The following is a 20,671-nucleotide window of genomic DNA, read 5'->3' on the forward strand; positions in this document are numbered from 1 at the left end:
ACATTATTACCACGCGAGAACAGTGCGTTCTTTTGTGAAGTTGAAATAATTATTGTTCTCTGACCTGTTCAACCAGTTAACGATCTCATAATACCTGGCAAAGTTGCCATACCAAGCTAACATGATATTTTATACATGTATGATATAAAAATGCTGACAAGGAAATGATAAAGTTTATTTGTTGGACAACAGCGAATCGAGCTCAAGCTATTGCAAGGTAAAGGTGGAACGTGAGGAATAATTTTACAAGTTAACGTTCAAACGTGGCAAAATAGAATAATTTAACATTTTATGAAGATCATCATTTCTAAGTGTCTGATATTTTCTTTCTTGGGTTTGTCAGGTAAGCGTGTGTGTTATTAGTATGCTGAGGAGTAGTAAATTTAATTTGTAGAATTATTAGTGATATTAATAAAATATCGAAAACATGTGAGACATTCTTGTCGGTTACCTTTAAACGTAAGGACATTGGTTTGGTGCATGTTTAAATCACTAGTATTATTTTAGGTAAGGTGCTCTTAGTACTAGACTATCTCTAGTACGAGGGGTTTCTTTTTATGGACTGTATAATACATTCTTTATTTAAACTGTGAAATATGATGATGTCAGATTCAAAGAGGAGAAATATTTCTATAGTTCACAGCTTTTCGTTACAACGTATTGCGGACAAAAAATCAGGAAAATCTTTTATTTTTACTGTCAGACAATGATAACATTATTGCTACGCGAAAACGATGCGTTCTTTTGTGAAGTTGAAATCATTGTTTCGATGTCGATACTTTATAGTACTGAGCAACTTCGCTGACCTGTTAAACCAGTTTACGATCTAATTTTACCTGTCAAATTTTACCCTACCAACATAACATGATATTTTATATGATATAAAAATACAGACAAGGAAGTGATAAAGATAATGTGTTGGACAACGGCGAATCGAGCACGAGCTATTTCAAAGTAAAGGTGAAACGTGAGGAATACTTTAACTTAATCGACCAGAATGAACTGCAGGTTAACGTTGGAACGTGGAAAATAGGCTAATTATTTTTTTTAACAGCAATGAAGATCATCGTTTCTACCTGTCTGATATTTTCTTTCTTGGGTTTGTCAGGTAAGCGTGTGTGTTATTAGTATGCTGAAAATTAGTAGATTTAATTTGTAGAATTATTAGTAGTATTGAGGGAATATCGAAAACATGTGTGATATTATTGTAGGTTACCTTTAAATGTAAGGACACATGATTGGTGCATCTTTAAATCGCTGTTATTATTTTAGGTCAGGTGCTCTTAGGACAAGACCTTTTATTATATATGTGAGTTATAATTTAACACAAACGCTTGAATTGTAAGAAATGCGGCGATTCAAACAGAATCGGTGTACCATAACACCGAGGCAAGAAGGTCAAATAATTGAATATCTTTTCTTTAAAACGTCAATGCAAGGATTACATTTTCAAAGACCATGTTTAGTTATCAAACAAGCCGTTTATTTTGTCTTTAACACATATTCAACTGCTTTTATACTTAAGCAGTTATCAAAATTGCAAGTATAATACTTTTGTGATAATTTCTCTTTGTTCTCGGCTAATCCATCTCCTTTGTTCTAAGATTCAGTATTAGAACTCAAAGGTGTAATAATTAAGGCACACTATAAATAAATTTTAATTAATTAAACATGAAAACAAAAACTGTGAACACCACAGTTAAAATGACATTTTATTTATGAAGATTAAGAGATCTCTCAGGCGAAAATTGATATAAATTTTAATGGACAGTTGGACAGGTATGCAATTATACAATTCATATGCATTAAGAACTGGATAAGAGTTTCGTCCTATCCATGATTGATGTTTAACGTTCGGCATTGCCATGTCTAACCTTTTGTGGATGTGTTTTATTTTATTCCCCCGTAAAACGTCAAGTGCTATTTTGTTTTGCTTTTGCACTTGTTTTCTATGAATGATTTGTCTTCCTTATTACTACAATAAGCAATACTGGAAAATACACATATGTAAGACACAACGGACGGATGTTACGAGACACGTATGAAAAATGCTATCTTATGGCTAGGTGTATCGTATCATTCGCGCTTATTTTGCTATACGGTAGATTCACTCTCGAACAATAATTATTATCGGCATATAATGATGTTATAATCACCATTTTTAGTGTCGACCTCATTATTCAGATTCGGTCTGCCTTCGGGGTGGATTCGTGGGTACCCAGCCACAGTTTGGACCCGGATGTATGTACAGGTGTCACTGTGTGGGTGATGTACAGTGTGACTATGTTACGGGGGAATGTACCGGGGGATGTGCTGCAGGCTGGATGGGACCTGGTTGTCAGTATGGTAGGTTATTTTTGGTGAATATTTCACTCTATCTCAGCCATTTATTTTGAACACCGGTACAAATGTGATCATACTATTATATTTTGATAAGATTTCATATATTTTGTGCATGCGAGGTGGATTCAAGGACAACCGAAATGTATAGGACCCACGGTACTAATTATACGGAAGAACTGTGAACCAGTCTAGAAATGGGTGAACAAATAATAGAGCATTTACGGGTTTGGTGGTCCATAATTTGGTCAATAATGAAAATTAAAATTTTTAGTAAAATTATCTTTTGAGAGCTTATCCTATATGTAACTAAAAAAATACAGACACATTTCTACTGATGCAATTTTAGTACTTTTACTTACTTGACTCAGGAGTACTCAATAATGAAAGTAGGACCTGTTTCGTTTGGTGCAGAATCAATAACATGTATTTCATGCACACGTAAATAAACAAAATGCCGCGGCTCATATTGTGATCTCCACACATAAGCTTGCACCAAGGTTAGACGTGCATGGAGAATTATAGGTCTCATCATCAGCACCCAGAAATTTTAAGTTATTGAATTTTGAATATGATAGTGTTTCCATATGTTTACCATTGAAGTTGAATTAGTATCGTGAGTCCTATAGGAATAGTCATGCTATACTTCGATATCCTAACGTTTTTTTTAGGGATTTCGACAATGTTTTTGTTTTAATTGATAGCAAGCTTAAGATATTAAGTATTGTGTAGTGAACCATTTTCTAAGGAATCAATTAAAAGAAAGTATTGTATATTATTTAGTCATCAAGTAAACTTTATATAAACGGGGTTGAGTATTTCTAGATCCATACTCTTTTGATTCATTCTTGTTTGCTTAAATAACCATTCTTAGTGTATGAAACTTCAATAAAACTATCTCTCAGACAACTACTTCATCCTTTTATATATTTATCGGTATTGAAATATGAAACACAAACACCATTTTTTATGAAACATTGTCTCTTTTGCTTATGCGAGTCGCGTCTTTTCACACTGTTCTTAAGAACGTACAGTCTTTCGTATCAATTCCCCGTTATAAACAACGTTTGATTCAAACTGAATAACAAATTATTACAGTTATAATTATATATTATTTTGCATAAGACTAAACCGTAACTATGTATAGCACTTTATCTCTCATTACTTTAATAATAATAATAATAATAATAATAATAATAATAATAATAATTCCCAGCATGGATAATGCAATATTTGATTTGAGAGAGAGAGAGAGAGAGAGAGAGAGAGAGAGAGGGAGAGAGAGAGTAATATTAATAAATAGGAGGTAACTAAGCAGGTTTCAGGAATATGAATGACAAAGTAAGCTCACTTTCTTAGGTCTGCTGCAGTCCTTCAGACAGAGAACGTGTCACTGGTTCCAAACAATCTAAAATTTACAAGTATCCAAATATTTACAAAAAGGAAGATTTTAAAAGTTGGGGGTCGTGGTTTCATATTAATCATATGATTGTTGGCAATGTTAACCTGTCTTATCACAAGGGATATTGCATACAACAAACAAGTCCAGCAATTATTGAATGGTAGCAATATGTTAATCAACGGAAGGAATGCAACTGATGGACTTATTGGAGGTAACTAAGCAGGTTACAAGAATATGAATCACAAGTAAGCTCCCTTTCTTAGGTCTGCTACAGTCCTACAGACAGAGAACGTGTCACCACTGGTTCCAAACAATCTAATATATACAAGTATCCGGATATTTTAAACGTGGAAGATTTTAAAGGTTGGGGGTCGTGGTTTCATATTAATCATATGATTGTTGGCAATGTTAATCTGTCTTATCACAGGGGATATTGCATACAACAAACAAGTCCAGCAATTATTGTTTGGTAGCAATACGTCAATCAGCGGAAGGAATGCAACAGACGGACTCCTTGCAACCTGTACTGGGTCAACAGCATGGATGGAAGTAGATCTGAATGCTACGTACAGAATATCTGGACTCGTCATCAATTCGAGCAATGGAGGTAATAATAATAATAATAATAATCATTGCGCATCAGGAAGAAATGTGTGACGTTCTTTTATGTTTCAGAAGACTATTAAATCAAATACTTTTCACACATACCAACGGACCAATTAAATATAGACGGTTCACGATTTGCTATGAATAAAATGAATTAAGCTGGAATCTATTCTTGACAGTGATAAACACAATTGACTTAAAATGTTTTCATATCTGTTTTTGAAATCATAATGATATGGATAGAATTTAATAAACTTAGTTAAATCATAGCTAACTAATAGAGGAGTATGAACTGTGCATATGGGAACGTCTTTTAAAAATTCGTGTGTGAAGAATACATTTGCTTATTTTCAACAAAGAAGAGATCATTTAATTTAGTTAACCGAGTTTCTTTCGATGCTATGTTGTCTTTCCTACTTTTGAAAATGTGTAAAATTGAAATTGTATGTAAGGTTTTACTAAGAATGGTTCTTTCTCACCTAAAAGGGTTCTAGCAGAAACGTTCTGCAATCGTTTAAAAAGGACAAAGTGAACAGCATCCTGAAAATAAATGCCTAGAATCAGCTGGACTAATTTCACAGAAAGTTCCTTCCATACAGACTTTTTCGTTTTAGTTTCTCAAATACCTGTATGGCTTTTAGTCATACTAGGTTGAATTTGAATTTCAGTGGACTTACAAGGTTTTGAAGTTACCGTCGGAAATTCTTCTTTTAATCTATCTTCGGACATCGCTCAAACGTGCTTCAAACAAAATACCACGGAACAGTTGAACACAGAAATCCACGTAGTATGTACAACCGAGATAGTGGGGCGATATTTAGGAATTAGGATTCCATATACTGCCACAAGAACGACTATATGTGATGTCAGAGTATATGGAGGTGAGTCAGGAAAATGGTATTCTGTGTACATGCCTAGCAACACTGACATTTAATTACCCTACACCCACAACACACAGTAGATACATCTGGAGAATGAGACTACAGGTAAATTAGCCACTGAACATATTTGCAAAGCCACTTTTAATTTTGACAAAAAGAAAAAGAAAAAAAAATATAAGTTAAGGTGATACATTCATTTTTTTCAGACGCGAAGGTATCATGTAATACAAGTTGTATCTCATATAAGAAACAAACTTTTTTATTACTGAACCATGATATTTCTATAAATTATCTCATACGTAACGTCGTCTTCATCTTTTCTACTCTCTCTTGTCAGAAAGGGAACAATTTTTGGTTCCTCAGTTAAACCTGCATTGTGCTATTCAGACAGAGTTCGAGGAAATAATGAAATAATTTACCTGAGTAAACAAACTATATTTGTTGACGTTTTATTGCCCCCTTGGTCTGGTTATATAATCAAGCGATTACAGTTTGAATTACTGAATGATTCGGTTGTGAGATATTTTGAAAAATATGCTCTGATATTGTTTTAATAACATTTGATGAACATCCATTGTACAAAATTTTGCATATTTATATATTATTAACCTACATATTTTGGAGTTTTGCTTAAATCTCCAGGTAGAAGTCTGGCGTACGGACGCAATGCCAGTCAAAGTACTACAGATAACGGAGACACTGGAGAAGCTGTGGCATCACGTGCTTTAGATGGTAACGTTGCTACTAATTTCCCGTCTAGATCGTGCACTCATACGAATGATGAAACGTCAACATGGTGGAGAGTAAATCTGGAATTGGTTTACGATATCAAGAGAATTGTTCTATATGGTAGAGAAGAAGACTGTTGCGTCAGTATGTATTGGTCGACCAAGTCAAACTGTATTTGCCATTGGACACCTATATAGCTTATAATTCTTTGGCAACTTTTCGTAGAGGCGCAATGTAATAGAATATTAATCTTTAAAATGGCAATCAATTTGTAATATGTTCTATATGTGTTCTCTTCATGGTATTGCACAGATGTTAATACATTTATCACTTCACATAAAGAAAATAGTACATTGAACAGGTTTAAATAACTGCTAAACGAATTTCTACAGCACAGGGATTGATTATTTTCATATCCTTTGACCATTTCGATTGTATAATATTGTAGACATTAAATTCTCAACATATGTAAAAATATGTAAAAGGGGATAACGTGATCCATCCATGCCAGGGCTAATCCTGACTCTGGATTGTAGTTCTATAATTTGTACTTTCCGTACTAATACATTCAATTCTTTCCAACAAAGCAAATTGAGAATATTGAAAACGTATGCCGTATCACCTTCACTAACCAAGGTTTCGATGTGTTGACCCTGTCTACACCTTGTCGCATGGATCAGATGTTTTAGTGTTTTGTCCTAGCGAGATCTATTGGATTTCATGAATTGTCTCCCTTAGTATTACCATAAACGAGGCAACTGACTTCAAACTACAGTAATACTTTAAGTTTAACATCGAAAGTTGTTCAAACAGAGACCGGAAGTGGAAATTGGCTCATTGATTAGTCTATGTTCTCCTTGTCTAATCATGTAGGAACAGTGTTCAAATTTGAACAGCTTGTTTTTGGTTCGATGCCTTTAGTCACATCGCATCCATTGAAATTCACAGATACAAAGCACTGAACTCTCTGATCGATTCGCCAAAGTATCGATAGGGTTAATATATCGGAATATTGATGTTGCAGTAGCTGAATTTAAGATGTTGAAATACATTATGCTTCTCCTACTGAAATTCCAATAAGTGTTATATATAGTATCTGATTGGTCTTTTGTCCGATACAATTAATGTTCCCAGCCCAAAGACACACCGCTGCAGACACACCAGGTACATCCGATAGTAAAAATCAAACAGGCCCACATTCTGAATCGGGTTAGACACATCAACTCACCTGCTGATTTAAGGTGGCGCTGTACAGTCTCGTATTAGAATTTTAACGAAAAAGAATTTCCCGGGCTTTCGTCACTGGTTATACTGGCTATTTGAAAAGGAACATGAATATCTTATGTATAATTCAAAGAATCTATAATTCCCTTATTTTTGGTGTATGATTGATGGGTACAATTAGGGGTGTAGTGTATACAGCTTGGCCTTACTCCAGATGTGCATCTTTCAAAAAGTGCTAGCTCCACTTGGTCATTCCTGAACTTCAGAGGTAAATTGTATTTTTTTTAAAGAGCCGATAATTATTTTTTTACATTTTATATATTTGGTAATTCACTCAATTCACTTTCAGAAACTGGTATTGTCTAGTCTGGCAAATTTCATTTTCCCTATTTGAATAGCTGATATGGATAATGTGCTTTAGACTAATTCAGGCTGATGTTTTGCACAAGGGAGCAGTCATTTTAGCTGGCAGCGTGCTTAAATCATGTACAGTTTCAAAAGAAATTTCATCCACGTTACATTCATGTAGCATAGATGTATGCCAACGTTCTCTGCATTGTGCATGTTTTAAATGCAAACAGTTCATCTTACATACGTCACGCTTTCAAAAGTACATAATAACTTGGGAGCAGAAGGTATGGGTATCGATAGATATATTTCTTGTGGTTTCAAGTAATTACTGCAAATGTACATGATGGTCATTTCAGAAAGGTTGTCTGGCTTCTCGGTGTCATTTGCGACAAACGACACTTTTAACCTGGTGTTTAAGCATCCAGAGAGAACCCCAATGGTAATAACGGAAATAACAACATTATCTGACAATTTAGCAGAACATGTGGAGATCAGTTTAAGGAATAGGACCAACTCTACAGCTTTAGCCCTATGTGAAGTTTTCGTCTTCGGAGGTAAGGATAATGGGATCGCTAAATCAAATACAGCTGCATTTCGTAACAAAACCACACCACGCTATTTGCAATACAACCAAGGTGTTCAACACGCTATTCGTAAGTCAGCAAAAGGAAAACGAAGCACCAGAGATACGGGGCTCTATGATATAAAAGTTAATTTCTAAGGACTCTATATTGCTAAATTAATTTTCTGAGGAATGTGCAATGTTGGCTACATTCAGGTGCTCCAAATCAAATTGAATTCAGTCCCTAACTTTTACCATGATCTCACAACGTCACGTCTCTGGCGAGAAATGTTGGGATGCGCACGTTTCAGACGAGTCTACATTCTTGTATTATTTGCATATTATTGTAACTGCAAACCTTTTTCACACGTATACAATATAAGATAAATATTAATTTAATCAAACATTTTTGCATATGAATTCTATATTTTATCGAAACATATAGGTTTATTTTCATTCATAATTTATATCAACCTATAGAGGATGGTCAAGCTTAATAACTGAATATACTAAAGCTGCCGGTGGCACAAGAGAGTAAAATAAATGAAACAGAAATAAATGTATCTATAAACCTGAGATGTATACAAGTGCAAGTAGAGCGTTTGCAAAATACATATCCTTGCGCTCCCAAATCTTTGTTTCAAACATTCCAAGAAATATATGACACACTGATGAGGTACTAGAAGGGTAAGAAAAGATACAATTTAAGTTACCGTGTGAGGATCACGTTTGTATTCAAATTATGACTCAGGGGTCGGGTTACCGAGTGTGTACGATGGACCCAGAAGCCAATGGCAACTGCAATATATATATATATTATATATTATATATATATATATATATATATATATATATATATATATATATATATATATATATATATATATATATATGTCAAGTGTCTGTAAGGGTACAGGGTGGTGTTTTGAATAGGTTATATCTTATAAGTTTTTGGCTACGCCCGTCACGGTAAGAAAACATGCAGAAGCCAAGGACAGTTGAAAATTTGAAATTCGTCCTTTTACTCCCATTAAGTACATACTACTAAAGATATAAGTTGGGGAGCATGACCGATGGCTCTCATTCATTTGTGCCATATGACCTGAGCTGATTCTTAGATCGGTGATCAAACACATCTATTTGAGACTGATTGATCTCATAATTTAGAAGATGTTTGTCGAATGATAACGTAGTGTTTCTGAATTTACTTGTTATTTTAGTTAACGTGAGTTTTACTAACATAATATATTGCAATGCATTCAAAACCCCGATCAACGGATTTATATGTTTCGCTTTTCTCGTTATACTTCCTTCAGATCACTTAAAAAAAATTGTCAGATAAATTAATAAATTAAAGGATGCTTTTTCGTTTGAATTGATGGACCATCCTAGCTCAGATTTTAATAAATAAATAAAATGACTTTTTTAACAGATTTTCCCTTGTATGAAACTGTACCAAATTCTACACAATCCATTTGATTGTGTTAAGGGTTTATGGATACATTTAAAGCATACAAGTTAAAATAACAATTTGCGAAAGAGTACAATTTGTGTCAGGTTGTCATCCGACTTCTTTCACCATTACTAACCTAATACATTGGCGCAAATGAGACTATTGTGCCCCTGTCTTTCGAGAGGTTATCTGCGTGGTCAGTTTACTTAGAACAGCAATACAAAAATGTAATTCCCAATAAAATGATGATCGCATGTAAATATGAACTCCTGATAAATTAGTTCGAATGAAAGTCATATCAGCGGGCGAAACGTTACTATAATTGAATAGCTATTAGGCATGAGTAAGATCTACTTCTAATGATAATAAGTTATTCATTTACTGTTTATTTAAAAATATTTTGTATTGTTTGACAAAAATTCAAACATTATATATTCTGGCAAATCGAAACTTTGCATTTCTTCTTTAACATTTCCGCAAAAGATGGTATAGTCCTTATCGAAAATATGTTAAACCAGCAGAACCGTTTTCGATCATAAGAAATAAATTAGGTCACAGTGAGTATGACCATTTATTTCACGAAAAAGTATTTAAGTCTATAAGAATTTAATGAGCTGGAAGTTAATTATTTGAGATTTTCTCTAAACTTGAAATCTTCTTCGCGAAGAAAACAATCTTCCCGCTCTGCTCCACTTTTCAAAATGTATTTACAATTCTTCAAGTCATAACTATACGTTATTATGATGTTAGAACGCCATTATATGTTGTTGGTCAACTGAATCGGTAAAGCTTGACAAAATGAGATGAATATTTCAATCAATGAATTGATGTATTGGTTCAGATAATTTATGTTTGTTGGATAGTCGAGTTTAATATTTTGTCCGCTTACATATTAATATTGTTCTTTGCAGACTGCCAAAATAACGTATGTGGATGGACATGTGACACCTATTGCTACTGCGATGGACCCATTGACAAAGATAATAAAATACAGGCCAAATGTCCAGGAAGTTGTACAACCGGATGGTGGGGATACTCCTGCAATAATACGTGTGATACAAATTGCATAGGCAACACATGCAATCAAAGTGACGGACATTGTATGGAATGTTCTCGGGGAAAATGGGGTCATTTATGCGAAAACAACTGCACAAACTGCTTTAATGGAACAGAATGTGATATCTCCAACGGGATATGTACTGTTGGCTGTATAACAGGTCTTTATGGCGTCAACTGTAGTAAACTCTGCGGACATTGTGCTGGTGACGGATCTTGTAATAGATCAACTGGAGTTTGTATCAATGGTTGTCAGCCTGGATGGCAGGACCAACATTGTTCCATCGGTTGGTAGATATATTTCGCCTGTGCACTGGTTTACATAATTATTATTTATCTGTTACTATATCAGGTATTAATTTTTTTCTTCGGATTCAGCAATTTTTAGAAAACTTTGATTTTTCAACTTGATATCATATTCATCATGATCATGCTCATTGTTATTATTATCTTTTCGTATTATTGTTGTTATTGCCACCGTCGGAAATAATTTAGGCTGCCATTTCGATGGTACGTGTTGTGACAGTATATCATAAGGCGAAAGTCTCTCTTGAATTGGAATGCTGTATTACGTCATACGCTTTAGGAGTTGGTCTGTTGACTCTGTTTAAGTGCGGGCGAGGTCGAGCCCGATTGAGTCTCTTTGTAACTTATTGGTTCTATTTTGGGAGGGAGATGTTATTGGTTAGAGATTGTTGACCATGAAAATGAAAGTTCGCACCCCAAAATAAGTACAGCATTTTGTTTTCCTTACACGAGAGACAGAGAGAGAGAGAGAGAGAGGATATCTTAAAATTGACTATTATGATTTATATCTAAATCATTTCATGTGATGCTTGGGTATATCTGTCTGTTTGTGTACATATTTGAAATAGAAAGAAAGGGATGCTTACTGTTTTATGTGTTTCTTAATACATGGTAGCTACAAACCACAAATAATAAAAATAATAATAATAATAATAATAATAATAATAATCTAGGATATGACACTTAAAAACGATGTATAATTGCATATGTCAAAGACATGTGAATCCGGTGAACATAAGAAAACCTGAACTTTGGTTTGCTTTTGAGAAATGTAAATATTTTTTACCTTGAAATAAATAAATGGGGATAATAATTTACCCTGTACCATATTGACAACAAAATAAAATCCTGCCAACTTCGTGTGAAATCTACGTTTATATAAATCCTTGCGGGTATAGCATATAACTTCTGCTATGCAGGATTAGATAATACCCCGAGAATCAAAATTATGAGAGAAATGAAAGAATGAAACACTTGACCAGATAATTCTCCGTTCGTCGACTTGCCTGACAGATCTTTTCAACAAAAGGTAACTGCGATTTTATGAATTATCATCAGCTGTGCAAAAAGTGAATACTGAGGAATTCGGTAATATGACAATGTAGTACATCATCGGGAGTCTAGTCATCATAAATGTGTCACCTTTGCAAACTTGTTCGTATTTAATATTTAGTATTTTTAGGTGAAAATGAAATGGTTATTACTGATCCATATTAAGCTGCATCACGCAGATGAACATTGAGTTCAACCATTATTTCAAACTTGAACAGAATCACCCTTTTTTAGAAATAGAAAACAAATATTTTATGTACATTTATAGACTGTCTATATGAAATGTGACAAAATAACCGAATTTCTAAAACATCTGCTCTGAATCTTCTGGTATTTAGTCACCTTGTCTTGAAAAAGTCAGAAAAAGGTTAACCTTTTCTCTCACTGTTTTACAAAAGCACACATTCACAATGACATACAGACAGATAGATGCAACTTCCTATCGAATGATTCGATTAAAATGACAATGGTATCTAACTTATTTGCACTGCATTAACTTTGCATTCCCAGTAGTTTATTTCAAGTACGCTGACGGATAGAAAATGTTGGTCTGTGGAAGCTGACAGAAAAGGGACCCCGATTTGAAACATAGCATAACAAATTAAGGACCCAATCTGGCACGCGTCTATGCAAATTGTTAGTATGGGCAATGCAGAAGGACACACGTTAGTGATTAGGAACTGGCACACTCCAGGTGTTACTGCATGTATTTGACAATAAATGTATCATGTGACAATTATGTGAATGAATGTTATAATTTTGGATTTACCCTTTACTTGGTAAGCTCATGAAAATAGTAACCTACCATTAATTTCTTCTTGTCCTTTTCTGCCGCAAAAGCCGAAAAAAGGTTTCCTACATATATATTATCTTGCCATCACTGCTACTAGTAATACTACAACTAAGTTTTGTATGGTACTTGAGTAAGGCCCATGCTATAATTGAACTGTGTGGATGTCTAATTTTACTGGTTTGAAAGAAACTAGAACAAACTGTATGTTACAAAAGATAGCTTCATTCCAAACTGATTAGTTAACATCCACCGAGAATTCAAGCAAAGATATGCTTAGTCACGATAAGCGATTTCATTGGCTAGAGTTAGGTGTGGCAATGTATGATCTCAGTTCAACTCATTGCTTAAAACGGCTGCTGCGCAAGACGTGTTTTCTTGTTGTGCCTTGGCAAAGCATACTTCCACTTGCATTTCCAGCCAAAATAGAATGAACAAGCTACAAACAGAGGAAGTCGGACTAGATTGAAAGTGAACTCTTTATGGAAGCGTCTTGTCTGTAACATACTTGGCAATTATTTGGCAATTATTTAGTGAGTGTTTTCAATAAAACATCCCTTCCTTAGAGCCCAGACTCGTGATCAGAAGCGATGACAAAATAGAAAAGTTAATCTGTGAATGTTATGAGTATCTGTTTGTTATAAAGGGACATAGTACCAAATGAATAAAAATTGAATCTAATGTTGAAACGTAGCCAACCTGTAAATCTGTTTATCTTTAGTACTTGACATCTGTACATTAAAAGGAATGGGCGAGTCTTAATTCGCGTCATTTATTAATGTTTGAGTGATCGGTTTTATTGTACAAAAATGGTGTTCATTTTTTCCAACATTTGTTTTAGCTCTCTCACTACCGCTGTGTTAAGCGCAAACACGGACAAAAAGATAAAGACATGCCTCCGGATTAGGATCTTACTCTGTGTGAACGGCATGGTACTTTTGTTTCAAAGGAAGGAAATGGATATTAAAGGAAATCTTTGTTAGGGTGAATATGATTTTACTTTATAAGAAGGATTATAAGGTGGTGGTGGGGATAAATAGGAAAAGGATATGTTGATAATGGATTACAATTCTATTTAGTACACTTCGTAGGGTCAGCAGATGAGTTCGTACTGGTCACTACAAGCCCAGTTATTGGTACTTTAGGATTAGTATGCTTTATTTATAAAGGGGATTATCAGGACGGTAAGTGACAATGTTTAGTTAAAGATGCTAGACGTTAAAGTACATTGAGTGACGGATAGTTGATAAATGTATGCTGGTAGTAGATGTCTGGCTGGTGAAATGTTGACAACCAGGTGCAAGATAGTAGATAAATGCGCTCTGGATAGTAGATATCAAGGTGTTGGATAGTAGATAACTAATTAGCGCAGAGTAGATATGTTTGTGCGTGTGTGTGATTTGGAGTTTTAATGTAGTTTTAATAATCTTTCAGTCATATCGCAACGATGTCTACCGTGTGGCAGTTTATAGTGATGTATACCACTGGGGCATCATTTCGCAGATATCTAGCAAGATTTCCCACCCAGCTACATTATCCTGACACAAGTTCTAACACTAACCTCTTAATGCCGATTGCCTTGCGAGGCAGCTGTTAATATCATTTTTATCTCTTTGGTTTGACTCAGTCGGGGTTCAAAACCGAGGTGCGCATAGTAGAAAACTGCGTGTTGATAGTAAAGAATTGGTTGATGGATAGTACATAACTTGCTGATGGATAGTAGACAACTTCGTTGTGTATACAAAATAATTAAGTATTGGTAGTGTTCTAAGTATAGTAGTTTGTTGTGCTGTTAAAAATGGATGGGACAATTAGTGAATGTGGTGGAGACCATAACCTTACAAGGGGCCTCATATCATGATTAGATGATGTAAAGAATTTGATTTTGTTATCAAGCAAAATAAACCTACCTTCTAAAGTGGCGGCGTAATGTTAATTTCTTTGTGATGTTGACTCTATTTAACACGGGATTCACGTTTGTCTCTTCAGGGCTATTCTCAACTACTAGTGACCTAGGATTATCATTCACGTGAGAGAAAACATAGAAATGCATTACATTCTAATTGTATCTGACATATTTTGTATGAATATTGTTTTGGATCATACTTTAAGTTTTTCTTGCATACTTTTCTTACAGCCTGTTCACAGGGGCGGTACGGTATAAATTGCACTAATACATGTGGTAATTGCGCCAATACAACCTGTGACTCTATCAATGGGACCTGCTATTTGGGGTGTTCTGAAGGATACAGTGGAATAGGGTGTTTGGAACGTAAGAATTTGTTCATGTACATACATCAAATTGTATCGAAATTCTCATTAGATACGTAGGCTAATTTAGAACTGCAAATTTACATGGTTCTAAATAAAATCTTTGAAATAAATGGAGTTGAATCGTTTGCACGTTTTCTATCGGTCAGACCGATTGTTGCTGAAAGTGCAAACAAAACATAAAATAAACACTTCATACATGTTAAAAGAGTCAAACAAATCTTGTTGATTTTTGCTTTGATAAAACATGTTTTTTATTTTATTTTCCGGTAAAATTAATTTTTGCAAATGTTATTGCTGATTTTAGGACAATTTCTATGTTGACAGTTAACATGAATACAAATATAATACGTTTTTCAGCAATCTTTAGAAAGTGAATAAGTTTGTCAATGTAAAAGGCAAATTAAATTATACAGCAATATAAATAGCTTTCAAGTAATATGAATTGATAGTTACATAAAACATCCACTATACTATCTGGCTGTTTTGGATAGTCGGAGTTAGTTTATAACATTTTCATAACTATACTAATTATTTTCATATTCTGTAAAGAAACGATCATTCAAATTTGGATCATTCAACTCATCAATTACACATTCCTCTGTTTATATAATCGAGATTATTTTGCAATATTTCGATGAGTGCGCTGAATTTGAAATGTTGTCAAAGATAACACATAGTGCACAAATAAGTACAACTGGAACTGTACCATTACATTTTCAGGTCTGCAACGGAATGAAACGTCAACAGAATCTGTTTTGCTTATAGGTGTTCCATTGGGAGGGGCTCTCGGTGCGGCTGGCCTGATACTAATAATTCTTTTGGTCGCTATCATGTTTTGGAAGAGAAGGTAGAAAAGACTATTAAGTACTTTTACGTAAACATACATTTTTTAAAAAGGTCAACAATTACACAAAACACGCTGAGTTAAAGGAAACCACAATATTAAAAGGACATTGATTTCAACTGGGAATGAATTACCCAACTGTTTGTTTGTTCACAATATAAATATGCTACCTAGTTATCTTTTGTCCTTCTTTCTATCTTACAATTGCAGTCAGATAATCTGCTAAGTTATTTCTGTACACTTGCATAAAAGAGATTACCCAAGGACAGATGACATGCACATGGTTCTTAATTGTCCGGACATTTATTCGATATGCAATGTAACGGAGATAATTCGCATTATTACTAGGACGCATACAGATAGAATAATAATTGCTTGAACAAGAATTGGTATAGTTATATAATTATCATCTTCAAAGTCTACATTTAGTAATGTATTATGCAGATAGCTATGATGCCAAATTTTGATGTTTTTCTATTTTAGGAACGGTTCCCTTCGAGCGAAGCAGTATCAGTCGGAACAATCTGTTTCGAGTACATCAGGTTCCCAGTTTTCTTCGAATATCTACGAAAATGCTGCTGCCTTAAGACTAGGTAGTTTAATATTTATTAAGATCGGTTCGATGGTTAGAGCAAGATTTTATAGCCTAATATAACGTAATTTGTTTTGCATAAGTGTCAAGTATACACACTTGCAAATATAACGTTTTTTCGTCCAAAAAGAATCTTGTTTCTATCTGTGAGAACTGGACGAACACATTTTAAATCTCATGGAACGGTCCATAATAACCAAATATTAATGTAACAGATTTTCCTATCAATCGTTAAGATATACATTTTAAAAATGATAGAAGATCAATAGCTTTTTATGAGAAATAATTATTTTATACTCATGAAACATCATATTTGAAAAGGGGCGGTCGATTATGAAAACATTGATGCCATACCATTGCGTCATGGCATGTAAGAGAATATTGAAAGCCCCCGTTTTTTGTAGTGTCATTACAAAAGCGACAAAATTACTCAGTAACCTTATTCACATTGCCTGCAATAAAATACATTCATCGATTTCTATGTGTTAGAATCGAAACATCTGAAATAATATCAAAATGATGCCTTTCTCCTATGTTGAAGAAGAACGTTCTGTTATGAAGCAAGAAAATGAAGATTCCTTTTTGAAGATAAACAGGAATAAGAAAGAAGATATACCTGTTGAAAAATCTGAAGATGCGGGTGAAAGAATCGATCGACAGGTTTATAGAAATGATCCCGCAGATACCGAAGTCGTTGTAGAGAGTGACAATGAGGAAACCCTTGAAAACTGGGATGAAGGAATCCAGCAAAATGTTTACTACAACACAGTGAGAAATTCTAAACGAGGTGGAAAAAGAGTTGCAGTTCAAGATCTCAACGAGTATATTAAGAGGGGAATTCATCGTTCTAATGGCATCGAAGAAGAATATAAGGTGAAACGTTATCTGCTTCATTATATATAATTAAGAAGAGAAACTTAATTTCACGCAAATGTTATATTCTATAATTGAATTTTTAAATTTATTTTTATATATTTTACTCGATAAAGATGATAGCTACAAACTAAAATGTATATGGACTGGAGCCACCTTCGGTTGTATACAATGATGTATAAATGATGATAAAATAAACGCATCAACAGTAATTTTCGTGTGTATTTACATAACAAAAACATATACACGCAAGCAAACTAAATACTTTATAGAATGTCCATTTTCATATTCAGGAACGATCTGAATTACTTCGCAATGATTTTACATTTTCTTGCTCTCCATTGATGATTAATAATTGTCAATATTATGTTTTATGGTTTTTTCTTGAATATATTAGTTGGTTTGAGGGGTGGGTTGAGCAGGTTAAAAATACATTGTGTTTATGTACATTATTTTCGAGAAAAGTTATAGGTGAGGTACTTTTGAATTCTTGTATACACTTTTGTTATATTTGTATTGTTTCACATACCGATGAAGTACGGTACAAGGATGTTCTTACAATTGCATTTCTTACCAATGACAACATTTTGAGCTCTTTCACCTATCAGAAAATACCCTTTGGGATTCTGTTTTGCAGACGCTATTGTCGGGTCCTCAACACGAAATGAATATTGTTCTAAAACCGAGAAATCGGCAGAAGAATCGATATAAAGGAATGTATGCATGTATGTATATTTTTCCCCATCATATTGTACATATTTGGTTCTATAATTGACATGGTCTGAGGAAACGCGCAGAAACTTGAGAAAAGTATTCAACGGACTGAGTTATGCATGAATCTAATAAAACTGTAATGTCTTATAGCAATATACGGATTAGCATGGTCTACATGCATATGCCTAATGTAATTTACTTCATCAGCCACGCAAAACACTGATCAAATATTGATTAAGATTTTTATATTAGCATAACAAATGTTAATTTACAACTGTTTCCGGTTCGAACGAAGAGACACCACACAAGTTATCGACATTTAACAACTTAGTTCTTCGTTTATTTCCAGATGACAAGAACAGAGTAACTTTGGAGCCACTATCCGATGATCCTGATACAGATTATATCAACGCATCCTTTATAAACGCAAGATGTCTTGTCTTATTTCTAACATGTTGAAATGTCTGAATATAATGGGTCGTACAGATTACGTCAACGCTTCCTTTATAAATACAAGATGTCTTGTCTTATTTCTAACATACTGAAATGTCAGAATATGATGTTTCATACAGATTACATCAACGCTTCCTTTATAAATGCAAGATGTCTTGTCTTATTTCTAACATATTGAAATGTCAGAATATGATGTGTCTTATAGATTACATCAACGCTTCCTTTATAAACGCAAGATGTCTTATTTCTAACATATTGAAATGTCAGAATATGATGTGTCATACAGATTACATCAACGCTTTCTTTATAAATGCAAGATGTCTTGTCTTATTACTAACATACTGAAATGTCAGAATATGATGTGTAGCCTGATACAATTATATCAACGCATCTTTTATAAACGCAAGATGTCTTGTCTTATTTCTAACATATTGAAATGTCAGAATATGATGTGTCATACAGATTACATCAACGCTTCCTTTATAAACGCAAGATATCTTGTCTTATTTCTAACATATTGAAATGTCAGAATATGATGTGTCATACAGATTACATCAACGCTTCCTTTATAAACGCAAGATGTCTTGTCTTATTTCTAACATATTGAAATGTCATAATATGATGTGTAGCCTCATACAGTTTATCTTTACAGGTTACTGCATTTGTATTGGAAAATATGAAAGAGTTGTTTGGATTGAATACTGCACGAACTTGTGAGTGCAGTATATCCTTCCGACAAAATGAGTTCATATTTTCCCATACAAATGCAGTAACCTTTTATTATATGCTCATTTTTTATTCTACCGTAGGTTTAATTATATAAACAAAATACACTACAAGAAACAATGTAAATGAATGAATAATATATTCTAAACTAAATACACAAGCGCAGATTTGTCATTACACAATTACAGCATTATTAATGTGCACATAACTCCGACCAGATAAATTTGAACTTAGTCGCGCTCTCGGCATAACTTTCGAAAGAAAATGGCGTGTCTAGTTAAAGTTGCAATTTGCAGTCATATTGTGAATGAATGCGCATTGCAACAACTGTTCCATTTGATCTGGAATGAATATATTTTAGTAATTTGTTTCGATTCGACGAAAGTTTGTAATTTTGGACTGGATTCATCTGTGCAAATTATACATGAAATACATCGGATTGAAGTGGCGCGGGAGAAGCGTGTTTACGTCTGCAAATGTATTTGTTTTTGTCATTAAATGTTTCAAATCATAATGTGGGAAAAATATGAAGTCTTTCAACTGCAGTTATCAAAATGATGCTATGGAATTTAATGCTTATTTCATTTTGAGTGCAATAAGGAGGATGCAGTTGTACTTATCATATAAATTACAGCACAATTTCGAAATGTGTAATCCATATTGAAAACCGATGACATGGCTTATGTAATTCGGATTTACAGAATTAAGAAAATACATTGTGAGGAAATTCAGGATGTAAAACTGTAAGCATATTTTATTTTGCCATTCTTATACCAGCTAAAGAAAACAGTATATGCCTTGTCACTTGTCTGTTATTTGTAAAGACCTAATCTTCCGTTATTTATATAATGTAGCTAACCTAAATCCGAAACATTGTATCAACGCGGAATGTGTCAAAACAGCTGGTTTTTTTTGGCAGTCCACGAAACATGTTTTAGTTCATTCAGAAACAAATTTAAACAACCACAACGTAAAGAGCCTCTTACGCGCGTGCACATGATTTGTTTACAAATCAAAAGTGCTGGCGTCTGAGTCCATTGTTTGTTTACAAATGAAAGTAGTTTCCTTTATTCACGTGAATGCTATATGTGTATTGTCGCGCGCGTTCAGTATCGGAGAATATTGAACGATTCTGACAATGTAAAGTTAACGGGGGAAAATGAGCATATAATAACAACGCTTCCTTTATAAACGCAAGATGTCTTGTCTTATTTCTAACATATTCAAATGTCAGATTATGATGTGCAGCCACATACAGATTATATCAACGCATCCTTTATAAACGCAAGATGTCTTGTCTTATTTCTAACATATTGAAATGTTTGAATCTGATTTGGACATGTAATCAAGCTTATTGTTATAAAGAGAACAGAGGGAAGTGATGAGATGTATTAAATAAAATCTTGTCATCTAATATTATTTATATCAATCCGCTCTCAGAT

At 33.9% G+C, this 20,671-nt stretch overlaps 1 protein-coding gene across 7 annotated transcripts in view; it reads left to right on the forward strand.

Moving 5' to 3' along the window:
* Window positions 1-241: 241 nt before the first annotated feature.
* LOC149797708 (receptor-type tyrosine-protein phosphatase delta-like) overlaps window positions 242-20,671 on the forward strand; it is a 263,521-nt gene continuing 243,091 nt past the window's right edge. For 2 of the 7 annotated variants that reach the window (XR_016421863.1, XR_016421862.1), the window contains exons 1-8: window positions 935-1,108; window positions 2,185-2,346; window positions 4,170-4,349; window positions 5,017-5,229; window positions 5,872-6,102; window positions 7,890-8,087; window positions 10,460-10,891; window positions 14,891-15,025. Coding sequence is in view for 5 of the 7 variants with exons in the window: in XM_089962635.1 (XP_089818761.1) it covers window positions 292-343; window positions 2,185-2,346; window positions 4,170-4,349; window positions 5,017-5,229; window positions 5,872-6,102; window positions 7,890-8,087; window positions 10,460-10,891; window positions 14,891-15,025 (1,603 nt within the window). In the remaining 2 variants the exon portion in view is untranslated. Of the gene's footprint in view, window positions 344-934; window positions 1,109-2,184; window positions 2,347-4,169; window positions 4,350-5,016; window positions 5,230-5,871; window positions 6,103-7,889; window positions 8,088-10,459; window positions 10,892-14,890; window positions 15,026-20,671 lie in introns of those variants that run through there. The other 5 variants (XM_089962635.1, XM_089962643.1, XM_089962636.1 and 2 more) reach the window with 5 other exon arrangements.

The sequence above is a fragment of the Sinohyriopsis cumingii genome, chromosome 6 (assembly GCF_028554795.1).
Source record: "Sinohyriopsis cumingii isolate HCF-2022 chromosome 6, ASM2855479v2, whole genome shotgun sequence".
Classification (NCBI taxonomy): Eukaryota; Metazoa; Mollusca; class Bivalvia; order Unionida; family Unionidae; genus Sinohyriopsis; species Sinohyriopsis cumingii.